The sequence below is a fragment of the Cydia amplana genome, chromosome 14 (assembly GCF_948474715.1).
Source record: "Cydia amplana chromosome 14, ilCydAmpl1.1, whole genome shotgun sequence".
NCBI lineage: Eukaryota > Metazoa > Arthropoda > Insecta > Lepidoptera > Tortricidae > Cydia > Cydia amplana.
Window position 1 is genome coordinate 5,318,894 of NC_086082.1, and position 19,518 is coordinate 5,338,411.

Genomic DNA, 19,518 nt, shown 5'->3' on the forward strand with positions numbered 1-19,518 from the left:
TTTTTTATTATTACGTTACATTTTTCCCTTTTTTTTAAGTTTCACTGACAGCAAGTTGCGTACAAGCAAGAGTGACCAAACGAAGTTCTTGGCGATTTTCAAATATGTATAAGCATTAAGCAATTCGTAATATAATCACGTGGCAACCCTATGAATCACTCTTATCCAAGCGCTGCGAAAAAAGTGCTCGGAGTAAATTTGCTCGACTCTGAAGCTTTTAGCATCGCCTGCCGATATTTCTGAATAGTTGTCGAGCGAATTCTTTTTAATTCGTACCTATGATATAATATAAGTACTTTTGATTCAGTGAATGCAAGAGCGGCAACGGCACACATGATCATACTTCCTGTGCCACCCAAACTGTGTTATCATGCCCATCTTCCCGTTCCTCAGTTCTGCCTCCTGGTTCTGGAAGATCCACGATCTACTCGCGTTGACGTTGTGCGTTATGTAGACCATGGCGTGCTCCAGGAGGAGTATTTCGTAGTTGTTCATATGGCGGGGGAAATCGAACTGGTGGCAAATCCCGTGTTTGTTTAGGATGACTTCGACGGCGAGGTAACTAGGTGAGAGAAGTTTTAGTTATTTGAAGTATCATGGTAACTTTATCACTTGATACTAGGACATCAGTTACAAATATAACATTTAGAAACAAAATAAGATATTTTTACTTTTCATTAATATCCAGCGAACAGGTATTTTTTCTACATTTAAAATGAAAAACTATTTTCTTAATGGAAAACTTTTACTGCTCAACATTCAAGGTACACCAAAAAAAAACACTCGCTTATTTTATAGAACGTTGCACAAAACACTTAATTTTCCCATAACAGAACTTGCTACAAAAATCAAAGTAAAAAAATCACAAAATTTTTACAATCTCTTCGAAACATCATATTTCAGCACACATTAGCATAAGCATAGTCTTGGTATCTCGGGTAGAAGAAGTTTTTCTGGCAGGCATCAGTCTTTGGCCAGTTGCAATACTTGCAGCACCAGCTCTCGACCATCGCGTTCCTTCTCCACATCACTTCCAAAGCGAGATTCACGGACGTCGTCTCCCGCTCCGTGAGCTTCTGCAAGCCCAGGCTTCTCCGGATACCACTACCTCCGATTTCAACTGGGTTCGCGATGAATCTGGCGGCAGAAGAATGGCTTCATGTATTCTTGATTTCAACAGTTCACCACGAAGAGACGAAATGATAGGTATTTTTTAACGAAGGATTTAATCTAACCGTATATTTATGCGGGGAAGAAGGAAGGTTTATTGAATTGAGCGCCGAGGGACGAGGGATTAATTTGATTCTATTATTATTATAATACAGCAACGATAGTATTTGTAACTTGGAAATAATATTCGGGTATGCAATTACGTTCTTAGAGGCTCGAAATCGGTGTCACAGTTGTACGTGGGAAATACCAGTGGAAATACCATACCACGCAATGAGATCAGAGGGTTCTAAAACACACAAAGTGAAAAAGTTGGTATGTAGGTATTTGTCTCAATAACTGTTATGATAGCTTGCAAGCTCTCAAGAGTAAAGGTCTCATTCTACTAATAACTAGGAAAAATTTCTACATGTAGCGACACAATAGGACTTACTTAGCTGGTGATACAAGTTGAACGGAATTCGTCTCAACAAAACCCGTGACTCTTGGTATGTCGATGCATAACAACGCTTGAGCAACCTGGCTGACTAGCCTGGTCAGGGCATGCGCCTCGCTGAGGTCTGAGCTTCTTGCGCAGTGGCCCTCGCATCGCAGTATGTCTTCGTCGGCTGAGCGGACGCAGTTTGTCATGTACTCAGCGGTTTGCTGGGAAGAAGGTGGGGTTTAGGAAGAAAAAGGAAATGGGAAGAAAGGTATGGTAAGTATTTGATAATTGTGGGTTTAACGATTACTTTATGTTTTAAATTCTTGCTAAATATAAGGATTAAGGTAAGTTGTTATCTTGCTCTCAATACGACAGAGTTGCAGCAGATCACAAATGAAACGGGAAAGCAGTACTTAAATTGAATTCGAGGATATTGATTTATTTTCTTTCTTTTGATAGCTCCTAAAGCTAATTGATTCTGATATCCCAATGCTAACCTAAAAGTCTTCTGTAAAATAATATTAGTTGTTACCTCACAAAATTCATAGTAGTCGACGGCCCTAGAAAACAGCGGCACTAAGGATTCTCCTTCCGTTCCTCCAACGCACGGGACCTTCGTGTACCGGGGCTCTAGGCCAAGAGCCTTCGCGGCCAGGGTGCTGGCCCTCATCTCGGGCACGGCTAGCGAGCCCAGCACTTTCGCTGGGTCGTAAAAGCCGGTTGATCTTAGCGTCTGTAATTGTGATTATTTTTTATTTAGTTTGTATTCCAACATGATCATGAAAAAATATGCTCATTCCAACAGTGTAGTAGGTACTCTTTTCTTGTCTTCTCTAGACTATACCTAAAATGATTGAGATGCATTTTATAATAATAGTTATTTACGATACAAGTGCGGAAAAGAGGAAATTCGAAACGAGTGGCGATATATTAAAACACGACCGCATGGAGTGTTTTAAATCGACACGAGCTGCGAATTCCCTATTCGCACGTGTATCGTACAATGTTTTACAGTAAGTACATATGCCCCTTTAAATATTTGACATGAAATATTTGGCAACGAAAAGTGCTTATTTACGCACTAGTGCGGGAAAGTAGCACCATGTGTACTGTAAAGATTATTAGTATAACTTAAGTACCTACTTAGTTCATGTTCTTGGTAACTTGTAAAATAGATTGTGGTATTCTTGGACCTAACAACATTTACTTTAAGAATTTTTGAAAGATTTTTGTACTGGCTCCGTAGACAACGAAACGCAACTGTCACTGCAACACTAATATGAAAGAGTGATAAAGAGACACAAAGCGTTTCGACGCCGAAGCGCAAGCGATTGTCACCTTGGCTAGGCCACTCGGACTTTTTTGGAGCGCAATTTATCTAAACCTAAGATTTGGTACAGATGCGTTCACAATCCTAAAAATCCTAGAGTAAAAGGCATCACCCTAATAAGACTTACGATAGTCACGGGCACCTAGAAGATAACCTTGCATTCGAATAAGCTTCCTCTCATAAAACGCCGATACCTCAGCGAATTTATGACTGATGGTCAATAAGCGTGTTCGCCGTCCGCTTTTATCTCCTGCCTTATCATTGATCTGTTTACACGACCATCAATCGGGGTTCGACTGTTATTGGAATATTATTGTGAAGGGATTCTCATCTGATTTACCTACTAGTCCCATTAGTGATGTTATAGATATGAAAATGAAGATATTATTTACTCAATCACTCAAAAAAGGAGGATTCTTTTTATCAAGAAAATCATGACTTTAGAAAACTGAATGGAGATGGAAGAAGGAAGTATAAAAATAATAAGTTCCAACGACGATTCCGATAAGACCTAGTTTATAAATTTTATAATAAACCTGGAATAGGGTCACTATAGGGGCGTATAGTGCAATTCACCACAATCCAAGCCAGAGCCGGTTAAGTCCATATTGGACAGAGCGGTGGCACAGACCAGGCCAGACCAGACCAGGTGGCAGAGTGGTGGTGGTGGAAAACTCTTGAGGCCCAATCGTGATTCATCGCAATTGCGAATGCATAGAGCTACATGCGAGCTATATTTGTGCTAGCACAATAAACGACCAGGGAATTTTCTGACATAAATGAAGCAGTTAATATTTAGGATCTGTATAGTTCAGATCAAACTGTCGGAACCCAACACATTGAAATAACGCGGCCCACTGGGTGTGTAAAATATTTATCATCCAGTGATTGCGTTTGTTTCGCGATAAAAGGGAACCCTCTGCGGGGGTTTATCCCAATTTTCCCTCTCCTTAATGATTTATGTTATCTTGTTCACCTCAACCGGGCTTGGATACTAAAATTGCTTCGATTTCGCTCTTTCTGCGATTAGGTACGATTGCTTTAAGAAAAATAACCCGTCTGTAATCTTTGGCTCAGTGTCAAACAAAACTCATCTAAATTAGTGCATACAAGTGTTCTCCACAAGGATACGACTTGTTTAATTATAATTAAGTTTATATTTCATAATCAGACACTACTAGTTAGCAAAGCCGTATGAGCTCAAAGAGCCAAGAAGGCGTTTGTGTTGAGTTTGGTTCCTCAGAGTTTAATGTTTGGCTTTCAAAGAAAGACCAGATTAGCGGTCCAGCAATAATTGTGTAGGTATATTACGAGTATGTTTATGTAAATGAATAATTTAGCAGACTAAAAGTACCTACGCAAAATAGAGAATGCCATCAAGATATTAGCTCTGTACTAGCGTGTAGCGAGATAGGTCAGTTAATACATAGGCCAACAGAAATCATGCATATTAGAATTTTTACGGCTCGTAGCATCGCTCATAAACTAAGAATTCTACTACCAGGCGGTAAAAATATTATTGCCTACGGACTCCGTAACTAGCTCGCTATCACGGGTAAACAAATAACAGTTTTGCGGTGTAGTTTGCAAATCACCATGTTTCAATTAATAAATTGAAGCATTAAGTACCTAATTTACAAAAAAAAGGTCTGTAAGAAACTTTTGTAAATTTCTTTACCTGGTCAACTACAAAAATGATAACGTTACACGTTACGTTAAATATGGTAACGTTATAAATAATAATAAATAAATTCATTTATTACAGGACCATCAGGGATCATTTTTGTTAGTACTTACGACTATGCCTTATAAAATATTGTTAGTATTATGCTCTATAAACTATACAATGTCATTTTGTAGCAAAATATAAATAAATAAATTGAAATTAAAAAGAAATGAAATTAAATCAAAATATAATAGATAATAACGGCTTGCATAAATTATAATAAATATTCGAGCATTAAATTACAAATTAGTTAATAATGTTAATTAATAAAATAAATAAAAATAAGGTAGTATAGGGGTTATAGGTAAGTAGATAAATAATAGGCACTTTTGTAATTAATCTTGTATTTTTTTATTTTATTTTTATTTACAGCTTTATTTATTTCAGCGAAATGTGTACAGTTTGTTATATAGCAGTTTTTTTTTTGTTTTGATATAATATAATTTTTGTTTATTTTATTATGTTGTTTTATTATTTCATTTCACTGATCCCTGTTGGGTAAAAGCCTCCTCGAGTCCCTTCCATTGTTCTCTGTCTGTAGCTAGTTTCATCCAATTTTTTCCCGTTTTTTCAACTACTTCAACTATGTCGTCTGACCAGCGCTTTTGTGGCCACAAAAGCGCTAATCTTGTATTAGGTACGAAATAAAGTAAAAAGAGGTTTGTAAATGTGGCAGATATGGAAAGACCGGGGTAATAGGAAGAGGGTTATTTATCATAGCATTCATAACGATATCAAAGATAAGAGAACAATATCAGCCTTGAAAACAGGAGCAGAAAATGTTATTGATTATTCATTCATCTGAAATCGTATTTGTAAGAGCGTAACCTTTTCCGACCTTTTTGATGCTCTTCGTCGATATTGACTGAAGGGTCGTGACATTTGAGTATGCTTTCATAAGCGAAATTGGATTTGTCAGTAAATGCCAAACCGATATTACCTGTAGGGACCTACACAATTCTAAAAACCTAGCGAACAAACAAGTACATATAGATAACTAGATATCGCCCTAATTTTCTACTTAGGTCGATCAAATATAGTGAGCTAAGACGAAAATCGATCCGGGCAAGAAGAACATCTGGATTTGGCATAGGTACTTGAAAAACCCAGGGCGAAAAAGACTACCTATCGTATGTTCCTCTTTTCTGTTATTAGTTTCAGTGATTCCTGTCAAAAAACCGGAATATGAGATGTTGATCCTTTCCAATATAATGCCATCAATAACGTGTCCTATTATTTTCAGTTTGTAAAAACCGTAGCAAAAAAAAACACCACACCAGCTCGGAAAGGCTTACTTTGCACTTCATAAACTGATAGCAAAGTTGCATTTTATTCACATGTGAGGCAAAGTAATCAAATGCAAATTTTTAGTTGTTTTCTTATGTTTGCTGGTAGAACTGACTTTTAAATGATGATTTTGGATGATAAATATTTAATAATATTCATTTGGATTTGATTTGGTTTTATTTTGTTTGATATTTTACATTTAATATTTGCTTCGGATTGGTGTGGTGAAAAATTTTGTGTTTCACTCGGGGGGGAAATTTTGTTTAACCCTCGTGCTTTGAAACCCTCGCAACGCTCAAGATTCCATTTTTCGAACCACTCGCTACGCTCGTGGTTTAATTTTGGAATTTTTCGCTTGCTCGGGTATCAATATTATATAGCACGAGCGGTTAAACAACAACTTTGCCCCCTTGTAAAACAAATAACTATTTTTTTCAGTACATATAATGTCAACGCCCTAAAAATTCAGATGCTAAATTCATTAAACGTATCCTTGTCACGCAAGCGGTTCGTCATCGTTAGACGACATCGCCACTGTATTGATTTTAGATTTACGAAACCATTTCAGATTGCAAACTGGAGCGCGAATAATGCGTATTGCATTTTAAATAAGGACTATCATATTTTACTGAATTTGAGGGTTTCTGTTTCTTGTTGTCCAGTCGCCATCAGATATATTGGAGCGGCCAAGGTGTTCACAAATAGGCCCAGTAGCCAGCCAGATATTTTTGATTTTATACGCGTTGTTTGGTACATAACATAGGTGAGCATTACTTTTATTTTTTGCCATTTTTATAAATTGTGACCTTTTTTGCCACTTTTGTGTTATTTCTAGTCAGGATCGCAAGCCCTTTTCATCCTTATAGGAGAAATAAGTGCCCTTAAATTTCCATACATTTTTTAAACTTTCCTTTTTGTTACCGCCATACAACTTTACTACTTATCCATATACTTGGAAATGGTAACACGATAGGGAAAAAACTCTGGGACATTTTTTTATCCCATTAGGATGGAAAGAGCTCGTGATTCTGAGTAGAAATAATACAAAAGTGGCAAAAAAAGGTCACAATACCTATATAAAAATGGCAAAAAAAAAATGCTCAGGTAACTGCATATGGAGCATGGGTGAAAATGATATAAATATTTTCTTACTAATAGTTATCTATATACGGGTTGCTTTAAATTAGATCTAGTACTTTGGGCTATTTCGTGGCGGAAACTTAAGATGATTTAACTTAACCTAAGAAATCGTAATTAAAATACCTAGTCGTTTCATAAAACGATCATTCACAAAAAGTGCTTGCTGCTTGCGGTCTAACCTAAGATGCAAACGCGGATCTTTTTTTGAGAGTGGCCTAGATAACCTTTTTCTTTTTGGAGTTTCGAGTGGGCCCAAAAGTAAAAAACTCTGTCCATACATTTAGCCCCAAATCGTAATTAGTAGTAGTAATTAGTGTTACGTTTAATTATAATCTGAGTAAAAGTTGCTTTATACAGGGTGACCTTAGCCATTGGACAAACCCTAAAATCCCACGTAGGGTTACTTCTCAGAAATGCTCTAACGGTAATATTTTTTTAATTAGAACAAAAGATTAAAAAAAATCAAACAAAAGTTATTTCCTATAATAAAAAAAAAATTAACTATACCTCAGCGATAATAGGCACCATACACTCTATAGGCGTAGCGGCAACTATAATAAACGCCTTCGGGCACTCGGTGGCAATAGCGTCCGTATAGCACTTGACCAGGGGCGCTTGCGCAGCGAACCGGGCCTCTAGTGTCATGTCTCTGGTCACATAGGCCGAGTCCAACATTAGCACTATGTCCGAGTTCTACAAAAGTGCAAAGTTACAATTTTTTGGTCAAAACTGTGAAAAGTTATGATTACCTGATCAAATCCGCTGCAAAGTAATGATTTTCTGGTTAAAACTGCTGTGAAAAAGTTAGGGTTTAAAACAGTTTTAAAGTAAGGATTAATCATCATATTTAAATGAATGCACTTAGGAGCCACAAAGCATTGGGGTCGGGCTAATAATGCAATTAAACACTGATGTGGATCCGCATGGCGCTCCGCTTATCCTATGTGTGTTAAAAATATTGGAGGGTGTTCAGATCATATTGAACACTTCGTCCGTTTACCAATTATTCATACTGCCAGTACCGGGGGTGAGCGAAGTTACCTATTACTATGTAACCCGAAAAGTTTTTAACCAAGTACCTATACCTTTCCTTTAAATAAAACTTTGTCCCGACTTCGAATTGTTCTAACAAGAAATCCTGTCGAATATTTTAACCCTATTCTAACCGCAGCATTATAACCTTGTATGTTAGTGTAGCGCCTTCTGCGCCTTTGTTATTCCTCTCACATATGAAAATGCTGCGTACTCTCCAAGCCGACAAAACGTACCGACGTAATCTGTCCGATTTGAATATTGCCTAGCACTCTGGCCGCAGATTACAGATATTGTGACAGATGCGCCACTTTCATACAAAAGTTTGCCCCAATTATCCCCCTGCATAAAAATGTACTCATATGCGTGTAAACGTAGCGAAGTGATCTAACGGACTTGAAAATTCTATAGCAGAGGTTCTACCTCGAAAAACCAAAAACGAAATGTATGATTTCTGTTTCGCAAGTAGGCCCTTTGGAATACCACAATACTTTTGCCGGACGTTCAAAGACAATTCCATTATTAGTCATTTGCATAAATTATCTGGTTATAGCCGTCACTTTTTGATTAACATTCGGGAGCCTCTTCTCAGAATTTATTCCCAGCGTTGTTCAAAAGATGTTGCACGGAAGATTCATGGCCGAGAATTGCCGCGAAGACATGTTGTTATCGTGTGGTGTTTCTGTTATAGTATAAAATAATCTGTGCCTCGGGTCTCGTATGGGAGTGTCAAGAGAAGGGAATTTATCCCCGCCGCAGCCAGACAGATTGGCGCCGAACCACTTTAGCCCGTACACTCAATTTAAGCTCGTTTTAAAACTATTTAACATTTCACGCCGATTTATCTTGGAACGTGAAACCTGTCGAGACCTAGGAATTTTGGCCTTTGAATTATCTGTATCTTTTAGGTAGATTACCTACGTAAAAATATAGGTACCTATATTTATATACTTTACAATTGCAGGCCTTCTGTAATGATACGTAGTTTAGATATGTACCATGCATATTAAAAAAAAATACAGCTCATGGACTGGGAATTTCACAAAAAAATAACACTTGCCAAATTGGAAATTGAAAAAAATCGTTTCGAAAAATTTAAAGATTTTCCGTTTGTTCGTCGGCAAATCAGTAGACACAGCAGAATCATTCAGGCAGTAAAATAAGTATTATATTGACAAAATAAAGCTAATAACAATATTTGCGTAAAGTAGATCAAACGATAAAGAGCGTGGACTGGTATTTGCTGTAGGACGTACTATCGATTGTCCCTCAGAGGTCGACGGCTTTCTGCGAATAATGCTCCAACAAACGAATACTACTTATTGTTTATTGGATACTACTTCTGCCATTCTTTAAAGGGGCCCACTGATTAACAGTCCGCCGGACGATATCGGCCTGTCAGTTAGAACAAAAAGTTGACAGCTCCGAATAACTGACAGGTCGATATCGTCCGGCGGACTGGGAATCAGTGGGTCCCTTAAGAGCTTATTTTCTAGCAAAATAATAATTTATCTTAAAGGAGATTCCTCGAGCTCATAATAATTAATAATACGTTAATAGTTACCTGAAGTATCTAGACGATTTAATTTTGCTACTTTAAATTTTTAAGACACACCATGTGACCTCACAATGTGCTGTAATCTTCTTCTTTATAATGAGTTTCTAAAACCTAATTTTAAAATGTTTTATTTTGTTATTCCTGTGTAATTTACATATTACGATTACGATTACGATTTATTACGATTGAATATTATATTTTTTAGTTCTAGAGAGTTTATGTCCCGGTTGACACGTCTTTTTTAATAGCGGGGAAACATTTAAATTATAAGGAATTGGTTTCTGAACGATTTTATCACTTAATATATTTCTCTTAAGATTGCCAAGCACATCACACAATTCTTAAGCTTGAGTTCAAAAATCAATTCACTAGGTACTTCTCAAAAATCGGTTACATTGGTTCTCGCGATTTAAAGTAATCGAACTTTACGATATGCTAAATAATAACAATTTCAATGTGGAAATATTGTATCATGAGCGAGATCTAATCGAAATTTGTTAAGTAAAAAAAAAACAAAAGACCAATTAAATTGAAAATAGATATTATGAATATTATGCTAATTAATTAGGCCCGTTTACCATGCAAACGTGCCATCTGTTTAAACACCGTAAAAGGGATAAAGATTGTGAAATTCCCAGGAAAAGGGTTCGCTTTTAGGGCGCCGATTAATATTTGAATCAGCAGTTTACCGAGGAAATCACGTCGTTCAAAAAACCGGCCAAGTGCGAGTCGGACTCGCGCACGGAGGGTTCCGCACCATCAACAAAAAATAGAGCAAAACAAGCAAAAAAACGGTCACCCATCCAAGTACTGACCCCGCCCGACGTTGCTTAACTTCGGTCAAAAATCACGTTTGTTGTATGGGAGCCCCACTTAAATCTTTATTTTATTCTGTTTTTAGTATTTGTTGTTATAGCGGCAACAGAAATACATCATCTGTGAAAATTTCAACTGTCTAGCTATCACGGTTCGTGAGATACAGCCTGGTGACAGACGGACGGACGGACGGACGGACAGCGGAGTCTTAGTAATAGGGTCCCGTTTTTACCCTTTGGGTACGGAACCCTAAAAATTGCCGGGTAAGGTTTAACAATACAATAACCTAGCTACGTTAGCTTTATACTAACGATACCTACATGTTTTGTATAAAAAACGAAAAATTCGGGTTTTTGTTAGCACTGTATTTCCCATCCTCAGTCGCTACTTGATTGTGTATTATATTAGTTAGCTTCGCAACTGGGTCTTGCTCCAAAAAACTAGTATATTTACCCTAAAATATAACGGAGCCATCTTTTGTCGGAATTAAAGCTGTTTTTGGTTGATTAAATAAAATAAATAAAAAAGCCTCTTTATTTCCTTATCAATTATTTACAAACTTGGTATCGTTTAGGTACATACTATTAATTCTTAATTTATTTTATCTACTAACTTTTTTCTTTTTTTTAAGCTTATTTTAATTAGTTAGACTTAATTTTTATATTTGTGTATTTTAAACTAAGATTTGATAGAAATTAGGAACCCCATATAGGGTAAAGGCCTCCTCCAAATTTGTTTCATTCTTGTCTGTCTTTACATATACTGTTTGTGTCTCTTTTTAATTGGAGGGTTTGGTTGATTAGTAAACATATATTTTGGAAGCAAAAACATTTATGAGATATTTAAGATTATAAGTAATCGGTTAAGCGTATCTAAAGGCTCAAGGTTTTTTATGTTATCATTCTCCTATGATTCTCACAGAGCTCGTAGTGTGTAGCTCAGGGAGTCTATTGTAATAATCAGAACCCATAAATCGGTACCGACAGTCAACTAAGTCGTAGGTCCCTACGCCGTCCTAATCGAGTCGAATATGAAGATTTTACGACAGATTTTAATAAGGATTACATGAAGCCGCTTAACATAAAACCCAAGCTGCATTAAAACCTAGAATCTGCGGCTCAAACGCTTTGCATTTTTATGTCAATAGTATTGCACAGGTTTTCTTAAATTAGGAAGATATTCATTATTTAAATGCTTGATAAGCTTGCTTGATGCTTGATAGATTTTGCATTCAATAAATATTTAACCTATCTATTAAATCTATATCTACCAATAGGACAATAAGCAAACCAGGAACACCTTACCGGCTCAATGTTCTGGCCTGGCAGTTGAACTCGTGGACACGCTATTTGAGTTTGCTTTACTAGATACTATAGTGACCCGGCCCGGCTTCGCACGGGTTGCACAAAACCTTAACAAATGTACATCTAAACCTTCCTCAAGAATCACTCTATTGATAGGGGAAAACCGTATGAAAATCGCTTCAGGAGTTTTTGAGTTGTAGGTACGTGAACATATACAAACAGACAGACGCGACAGTGGACTTTGTTTTATAAGGTGTAGTGATTGCGTTCTAAAAATTTAAATTTACTTGTATATTTCATCTGTTTACCAACGCTCCAAACATGTACCATCACGCTTCGCGATTGTTGCGCCATTTAAGGTCCTTGCAAAATTGGTTGTTCAATACTAACGCTATAGAATTTCCAATTTAGCAAGAACTCTAAACTGCATATCAATCCCGTGTGGACTGGGTGACAATACCTACAGAAGAATCACACACCTGCAAACATCTTTCCAGCTCATTGTTTTGGCAACTGTACGCCTGGACGCGGCAGTTGGTGTTAATGTGCAGCAGATCTTGCACTACACTTGCCAAGCATCGGGTGCAGCCATCGGGACATTTTGATTCATACAGACGCAATCTGAAATATAAGCGGGGTGTGATGGTAAGACGCAGAAACTTGGATTATCTTGGACTCTAGCAGAATGATAAAACCTCTATGGGCAGGTCTCCGTATCTAAAAGTACATTCTCAAACACCGTGGTGCAAATGTTTACTAAGCTAGAAATAATTTTGGGGCTAGAGGGACTTCTTAACAATTAGAGATGAGAAAGACCTGAGCCAAGTGGTTAGAGCCGAGAATGCGGCGAACAACGTGAAAGGAAAATGAGGTGACTAGCGAGTAGCGATACTAGCGATTAATGATGATGACTTATGAATGGCGCCTACTCGCTTCATCATAGAAATAATAGTGTTTCGTTGGGCAGTGGACCTTCCAGTTGTACCTCTACCTACGTAGGTAATACTAAATAGGTATTAAATCAGTGTTACCACTGCACAATCGATATTCAATTTTCTGCAATGAGCGTTGGAATTAGGGACATGGTTTTGCATTTTATTAATACATTTTAGATTTATTTTAGATTTATTTTTATTTTAGATTCTTTTGTTTAGCTCCTTCACATATTTTTCCGGATAGCCTGTTCTAAACATATATGTTTCACTCTATCAAGAGTAAATATGACAAGAACATCTGAGCCGAGTGGTCGGTATCGGTAAGTTAAGGGAATGTACAGCCAGGTTTAGCAATAAAAAGTATGTGATAAACAGCAGGGACTGCGAGTCACGGCCGCTCGTAAAATCTCAACGCCTTTTATTACGTACACTCGAATGATCCATATAAAGGCATGTCTAAGGCTTCTGTTAAAGTTTGATGTATGGTCCTCGAATAGTTACGCGATCGCAACGCCGTGCGAATCGTAAATGACGGCTGGTGCGTGTGTGTAGCGTAGTGTTGGAATGTTGGGTATATCCTTTATGACGCTGTGAAAATGGCTATTACCGCCTTTTATACTATTAAGCATGTATCGCATATATGTAATCTATGAAAAGGTAGCTTGCGGATAGCTGGCTTAAGTAAAGCAGTGTCTTTAATGACAGTTGTTTCAAATCAGTGTTTGTAATTAAATGTTATACTTAATTGATTAACGGCATAGACGTGGCACGGCAACGGCACTAACCAAAGTTTGGCCTGAAATGAAAGTTTTTACAACCTTTTATTTAGTTTCACCTGTACCGTGGTCTGTCTGAAATCAAAATCAAATCTTGCAAGTTAAATACCCACTTCCCGGTTTCCGATGAAGAGCTGAAGCGATGAAGAGTCGGGTGACAATGCAATATTATGGTACCATCGAGCTGATCTGATCATAGAGACAGGAGGTGGCCATAGGAACTGTGTGATAAAACAGCGCAACCTAATTGTGTTACCTATAACGAGCAGTAAGTATACAATACATATGCCGTTTATGGTCATCCCTGCCAGCCTATTATGGATAGCTTTATCCATCTTTATCCACGTGATAAAATAACTGTCACTGTTTAACACCGTGGGAAAGAAAGTGACGGACACCGTTTTATCACGCTGTCACGTAGACAAGAACGACCATCATATCCGACTCTGCAACATGTCGTAGCGTGACTGTGAGTGATAAATAATAAAAAGGGCGGAGAGAGAGAAATGCTTTATGATAATACTGTGCAAAAATGGAGAAGAAATATACGCCCAGCACTAGCACGCGAGCGTACGGCAGATTTGTCGCCGGCTCTAATACCTACGAGTGAATGTAGTAGTAATAACCTATACCACTAGTACCACTCGGCAACGTTATGAATCTAAGTGTTAGTGTTATCGCGTATCGCGTATGAAGCGAGAGCAGTAACGTATTTGTTTGGCTTGTATAAAACCACAATACATAATATTGTTTGGGTATGAAAGGTACAACCCACGTGTGATCAGTGTTGTTTACTTTAAACGATTTTTCAGATCCTAGCAATGAAAGTGCTGTAGAGTAATGTACTGTTAACACTGTTGTCTTGTATATTATACATATATGAAAACTTCAGCAACATTCGCATGACACAGAACAATCACAACTAACGAATGAAATAATTAAACATGACATTTTTCCGCAAATATTTTTTTCCAATATTAATCGTCAAATGCAAGCAGCATTACGGGTGCAATATAGGTACCAACAGATTATCAATAGCGAGAGACAAAAGCCGACGGCAGACGCCCACGAGAGACCATCACGGATTCATAAGGCGTCTTCAGTATTTTAACTTCGTCCCGTCTGGATACAAATCTTACATTTTTAAAGTTCATTTTATGTACTTAACTTACGTTGGTGTTTGCGCAGGCAGACACTATTGCCTGGGTGGAAATACCGGTATTTGAGCAAGCGTAACATTGGTACCTTTAAAAGAATTATATTAGAAATATTCCTAATATAATTCTTCCCATATGGGTACCCATATGGGTACATATTTATTACCTATCATTATTTTTAATTTTTATTGGTCAAGTTGGTTTTTGTTGTACAGTCACCTGCAATAATATGTCTCTCTTCGAAGGTCGCAAAATATGTGATACACTCAATCTATGGCTCTACAAATTACAAATAAGATCGTGTCCGATATTTTCGCGGCCTTTATTATGTAAAATATTATTGCAGGTGACTGTACCGTAGGATACGAGAAAATTTTCGCGCATTACCCTCTTATTTTACTAAAAAATTGGAAAACTCATAAGTACTACACTGAAATCTTCGTAAATGGCCAAATCTGTAACTTTGAAATTTCAGAATCACCCAATCGATTCAAGCAATGCAGAAACGTTCCTGTACAGCAAGATAAATTTTATCGCAGTCCTGTACAAAATTATGTTTTGACACCGGCGCGGAACGGTCCCTTGTGGCGGCCGGCAAGCAGGACGGCACCTTATTCCAGTCGTTTACCGAGCGTGGGAAACATTGCCACTTTAGCGAAGCACTATTTTTATGATATACGAGGCAAATGAGCAGACGAATCGCCAGCAATTACCGTCGTCCATGGACAACTGCAAGACCAAATGTGTTGCAACTGTTGCAAGCCGGCATTAAAAATGGGAGTACGCTCTTTTTTTAAGGCTTGAAGGTCGTCTCGGACCTGAAACACCGGGGGCGATAGTTCATTCTCGCACAGTCTAACTGTGCGAGACAGGAAGTTTCTTGAGAAATGCACTGTTGAGGACTGCCAACGATTTAAGTGGGGAAGATGGAAATCTTGTTATGTTTGTGTTATAAGGGCTTTCTCCGATCACGCATAGTTTTTACGGATGACACGTTACACTGGTTTGCATAAGACAGACTCGCCTGCCCTCGCGGGTGTAATGGTAATAAGCGACCTGTTTCGTGAAGCGGTGACGTCACGGCTCGCTGCCCCCGCGCGGTACCTATAACTATACAAGACATAACAGTTTGTTGGCAAATTAGCTTATCTTGGGTAATATATCTGGGAATATTGTTACAAATTTGGAAACTGACACATGTAGAAAGACGAAAAGTCTTGAATAATGCACGCATGAAACTAGAACATCCATCATACCTAATAGATAAAACAAAATACGAAACATACATACCTAGGGGATGCATATGTTATAGGGTTAAAAGTGTTAAGTCGGTTTCACTAAAATTCTGTTGGAATATGCTACCTACTTCAATCAGGGCACACCCTTAGGGAAATGTTCGCAGTACGTGACATTTAGGAAGTTGGTGGGACGGTAATGGCTAACGTTTATATTGCGTCCAGAAATGTCAAATGCCTTGTATAAATAGACCACTTGAAAGGCAAGTACTTACGTTGTTAAGCTGTCGGGTACATTACTAAGCTATTTAGAGCTTAATACTCTACCTACCAGGGATGTTGCGGATGCAGATTTTTTGACATCCGCGGATGCGGATGCGGATGCGGATTTTTAAAGGCTCACATCCGCGGATGCGGATGCGGATGCGGATGTCAAGATTAGGTACTTAGAAAACGTCAAATATTACATTTTTAGTATTTTTTTATTTAAAAAACCAAACGTTTAGTATTTGAGCAAGAATATAGGTGCGTTATATTTAATAAACAGTAACTTCGCCGACTTTTCTGGATCTAGACGATTTCGTTATAGGTAATGACGAAATTACCTAGCACTTACGCCGCCGCTAAGATGTTCCTGTACCGACTTGTTCGACATCCGCATCCGCATAAGCTCCGCATCGATTTTATGCGGATGCGGATGCGGATGCGGATGTTGAAAATAATGCGGATGTTCCGCGGTTGCGGATGCGGATGCGGATGTTCGCAACATCCCTGCTACCTACACTTCTTCATTATGTAGGTTGAGTATAAGGTCTAGGTAACCAAACATAAGTAATAATGAGATTGTAAAAAGTTTTGTAATGAGATTGTAACTGTTTAAATGACTAGTACTTTTTCTAAACACGATAACGCATGATTTAAACAAGAGACGACCACTCAGTGGTGCCTCATCGTCGGAAGATTGAAAACCGTGGCTCTTAAGTCTCTTAACCGGTGGTCCGTGGACCACTGTCCATGGAAGAAAGTGTCCAAATTTACTCTTCTTTTCTCACCCTCTGAATCCGACAGTATTAACTTCCAAACAGTTGAATGTCGTGTATCATTGAGGCTGGTTTTAGTGTCGCGCTGACTGGGTCCGGAGTCCGGACATGAAATTCCTACCACAAGTTGTCATTGTCACAAGAAACGCCACGAAATTCCGACATAGAACTGATTTCAAGTCAAGAATTACCGAAAATTATTTTAAATCTTGTGACAATTGTCATGAACTTCGCAAGAGAAATATCTGTTTTTTTCCGATATAATAAAGTTTTTAAAAATAATACAATGATGGTGGCAAACAGGAATACGGCCCGCCCGATGGTAAGCGGTAATCGTAGCTTAGCCCATGGATGCCTGTGATGTCAGCAACAGTGATGTTTTACAATTGTCGCACCTGTCACCGATGTGAAATTGGGGTGAGGTTGAAAGGCTGCTCTAACTCGACTTACTTTTTCATGTACGGGCACTGCTTGAGCAACAGCGCCACATATTGCCCAACCCCAGTGTCTGCGCCGAGCACTGACACCTGCAGGCCTGGTCTCTCCTCCTCACAGGGAATAAGCTGTTTCTTAGGCTTTTTCACAAGTGCTTTAGTCGTTTCTTCCTTTTCTGACTCTTCTTTTTCGGCTTTGCATGGCTTGCAGTCAAGCCAGCGGAATGGAGCTGCAGGAAATATATTATTTATGACGTTTATAAATTATCACATGCTGGGTCATTTCATGGTGTCGTGTTTTTAGTTAAATAATTATTAAATTTATAGTCAACAGTGGTAACCAAACCTTGCCATTTGGTTGTTAATAATATTTCATTCTGTAGGGGACAGGTTAGTGCTTTAATAAATAGGTTATTATCAAAATCAGGTATATTGACGTCCAACTACTTACAGATACTACATACTTACAGATACTACATACTACATATTTTATATCTAGCTTATTTTCAACTCTCTCTACAATACTAGAAACCACACTTACTGCCAAAGTTAGTCCCTCCTTCAGTTATCCGTAATTTAATCTTATGCAAAATGCCTTTCTTTTTCTTGTACGGGTCACAAGGTTCGGGACAGTTGGGGTCTACGGCTGGTGGTATATCATCATACGCTCTTCTACATGGAGGGTTTTCTTTAAGAGGGTCACATGGTGGCTTATGCCTCGCGTACCCCCGGAGTGAGGATACGCTCCAAACGACGAGATTCGAACGGGTCTTGAGGCTGGCCAAAGATTGCCAACCGGTTAATACTGTGAGTGATATCATCTTGTTTTCGGGTTTGCAATATTTTTATCAGTTGCTGGATAATTTGGCATGCTGCGGTGAAAGTTTTCTGTTATTGACAGTTTTTGACGTTTTCTCGGAGTTTATTCTTCTTGTTGTATAAAAAAAATTACCACTAGCCAGGATTGTTCGAAACAGGATGAAGTAAAAGTAAAATATAACATTCAATCCTATCTATTTCGATTTGGTAATTCTTGTTCTCATTTCGTATACTGGCAAGGATTAGTCTTTTTTGTCGATGTCATGTCGATGTCAAACATCAAAATATTATATCGAGTATGTAAGCAAGCGGTTCGTAGCGGTAACATCGCAAAATTGTAACTTTCTAATCGGATATATAGTTGAAATACAACAAATACCCTCAATGTATACTGTGTGTGTCACCTGCAATTTGCCAATATAGCTCGATTTCCACAGTCTTACTTAACATAGAGGCAGCTCCTACAAATATCGAAAAAATGACTCTTGTATTGTGTGTGTTTAATTCCTCAACAATCTTACAACAACAACAAAGGAATGCGGCAGGCAAGGTATACAACCCCTTCCGTTTCGTAATTATCTCAGCCATTCAGTTGAAGCAACATTGCAATTCCGACTGAATGCATTCCAATAACTGTAGTTAATAAATGCAAAGGCAATATGGAGCTTCCGACTTATTTATAGGCTTTGTCGAACAACGGAGAGGGAAAGCGGCCGGGGTCGGCCAACGTGCTGCCTTGACATTGCTGTATTTATAGTTCACTCATCTGCTATTGGTTTCCTTGCCACTTATCTAAAATTGTTCGTAGTATTTGGGCAGAATAGACTTGTGAGACTAACTTGGATTAACGAAGATATTTTAATTTCGACAAGGTATATGCCCTAACATGAGTATCCACTTTTCTATACAATTAGTTTGGTGACGTGGGTACTTACAAGGATCACGGGTGATGGCTGTCTAAGTCATCGGTGTTTTCTACTATGTATTTAAGTATAAATATACATATCGTTCTATATATTTTTCATCTTGTTTGTTCCAGGTAAGTCTTGCGCAAACTACCTATACATATTAACTTATTATATTTACCCTTACACTATCTTATGGAGTTACACTTGCTCTAAAGAACAAAGTAGGGTAAAACTTTTACTGAGGGAATAACTGGAAGTTTAAACGAAAAGTAAGTTTCATAATACTAGTAGTAGTAGGTTAGCATGGTATAGGCATGTAATGAGGAGGGATGAATGCCATATAGGCAAAAGAATGTTAGGGATGAATGTTGATGGACAGAGCGGACGGAAGACCCAAAAAACGATGGATGGATTGTGTGAAAGAGGA

At 38.1% G+C, this 19,518-nt stretch overlaps 3 protein-coding genes across 4 annotated transcripts in view; all 3 read right to left on the reverse strand.

Annotated features, from left to right (window-relative positions):
• The window catches only part of LOC134654030 (COP9 signalosome complex subunit 4), a 176,516-nt gene extending 175,691 nt beyond the window's left edge, over window positions 1-825 (reverse strand). The window contains exon 1 of the mRNA XM_063509419.1: window positions 814-825. The gene's annotated coding sequence lies outside the window, so the exon portion shown is untranslated. The remainder of the gene's footprint in view (window positions 1-813) is intronic.
• LOC134654049 (inner centromere protein A) overlaps window positions 1-19,518 on the reverse strand; it is a 77,783-nt gene that overhangs the window by 29,662 nt on the left and 28,603 nt on the right. The window lies entirely within an intron of this gene.
• Window positions 301-18,205, reverse strand: LOC134654025 (malate dehydrogenase, mitochondrial-like). Of its 2 annotated transcripts, none has more exons than XM_063509412.1 (7): window positions 17,906-18,205; window positions 17,381-17,594; window positions 12,267-12,408; window positions 7,585-7,770; window positions 2,127-2,327; window positions 1,604-1,815; window positions 301-562 (listed from the first exon to the last, which is right to left on the reverse strand). In XM_063509412.1, the coding sequence occupies exons 1-7, from the start codon at window positions 18,183-18,185 to the stop codon at window positions 304-306; spliced, it is 1,494 nt and encodes a 497-aa protein (XP_063365482.1). In that variant the 5' UTR covers window positions 18,186-18,205; the 3' UTR covers window positions 301-303. The 2 variants fall into 2 exon arrangements, with proteins under 2 accessions (XP_063365482.1, XP_063365483.1); XM_063509413.1 differs by lacking the exon at window positions 301-562 and adding an exon at window positions 857-1,137.

Coding starts and splice junctions, on each gene's coding strand:
- LOC134654025 (XM_063509412.1), bottom strand. CDS start 18,185: ATGATATCACTCACAGTATTAACCGGTTGGCAATCTTTGGCCAGCCTC. Junction 17,595..17,905: donor AGGAGGGACTAACTTTGGCA/GTAAGTGTGGTT, acceptor TATTTCCTGCAG/CTCCATTCCGCTGGCTTGAC. Junction 12,409..17,380: donor CAGTGCCCGTACATGAAAAA/GTAAGTCGAGTT, acceptor CTTATATTTCAG/ATTGCGTCTGTATGAATCAA.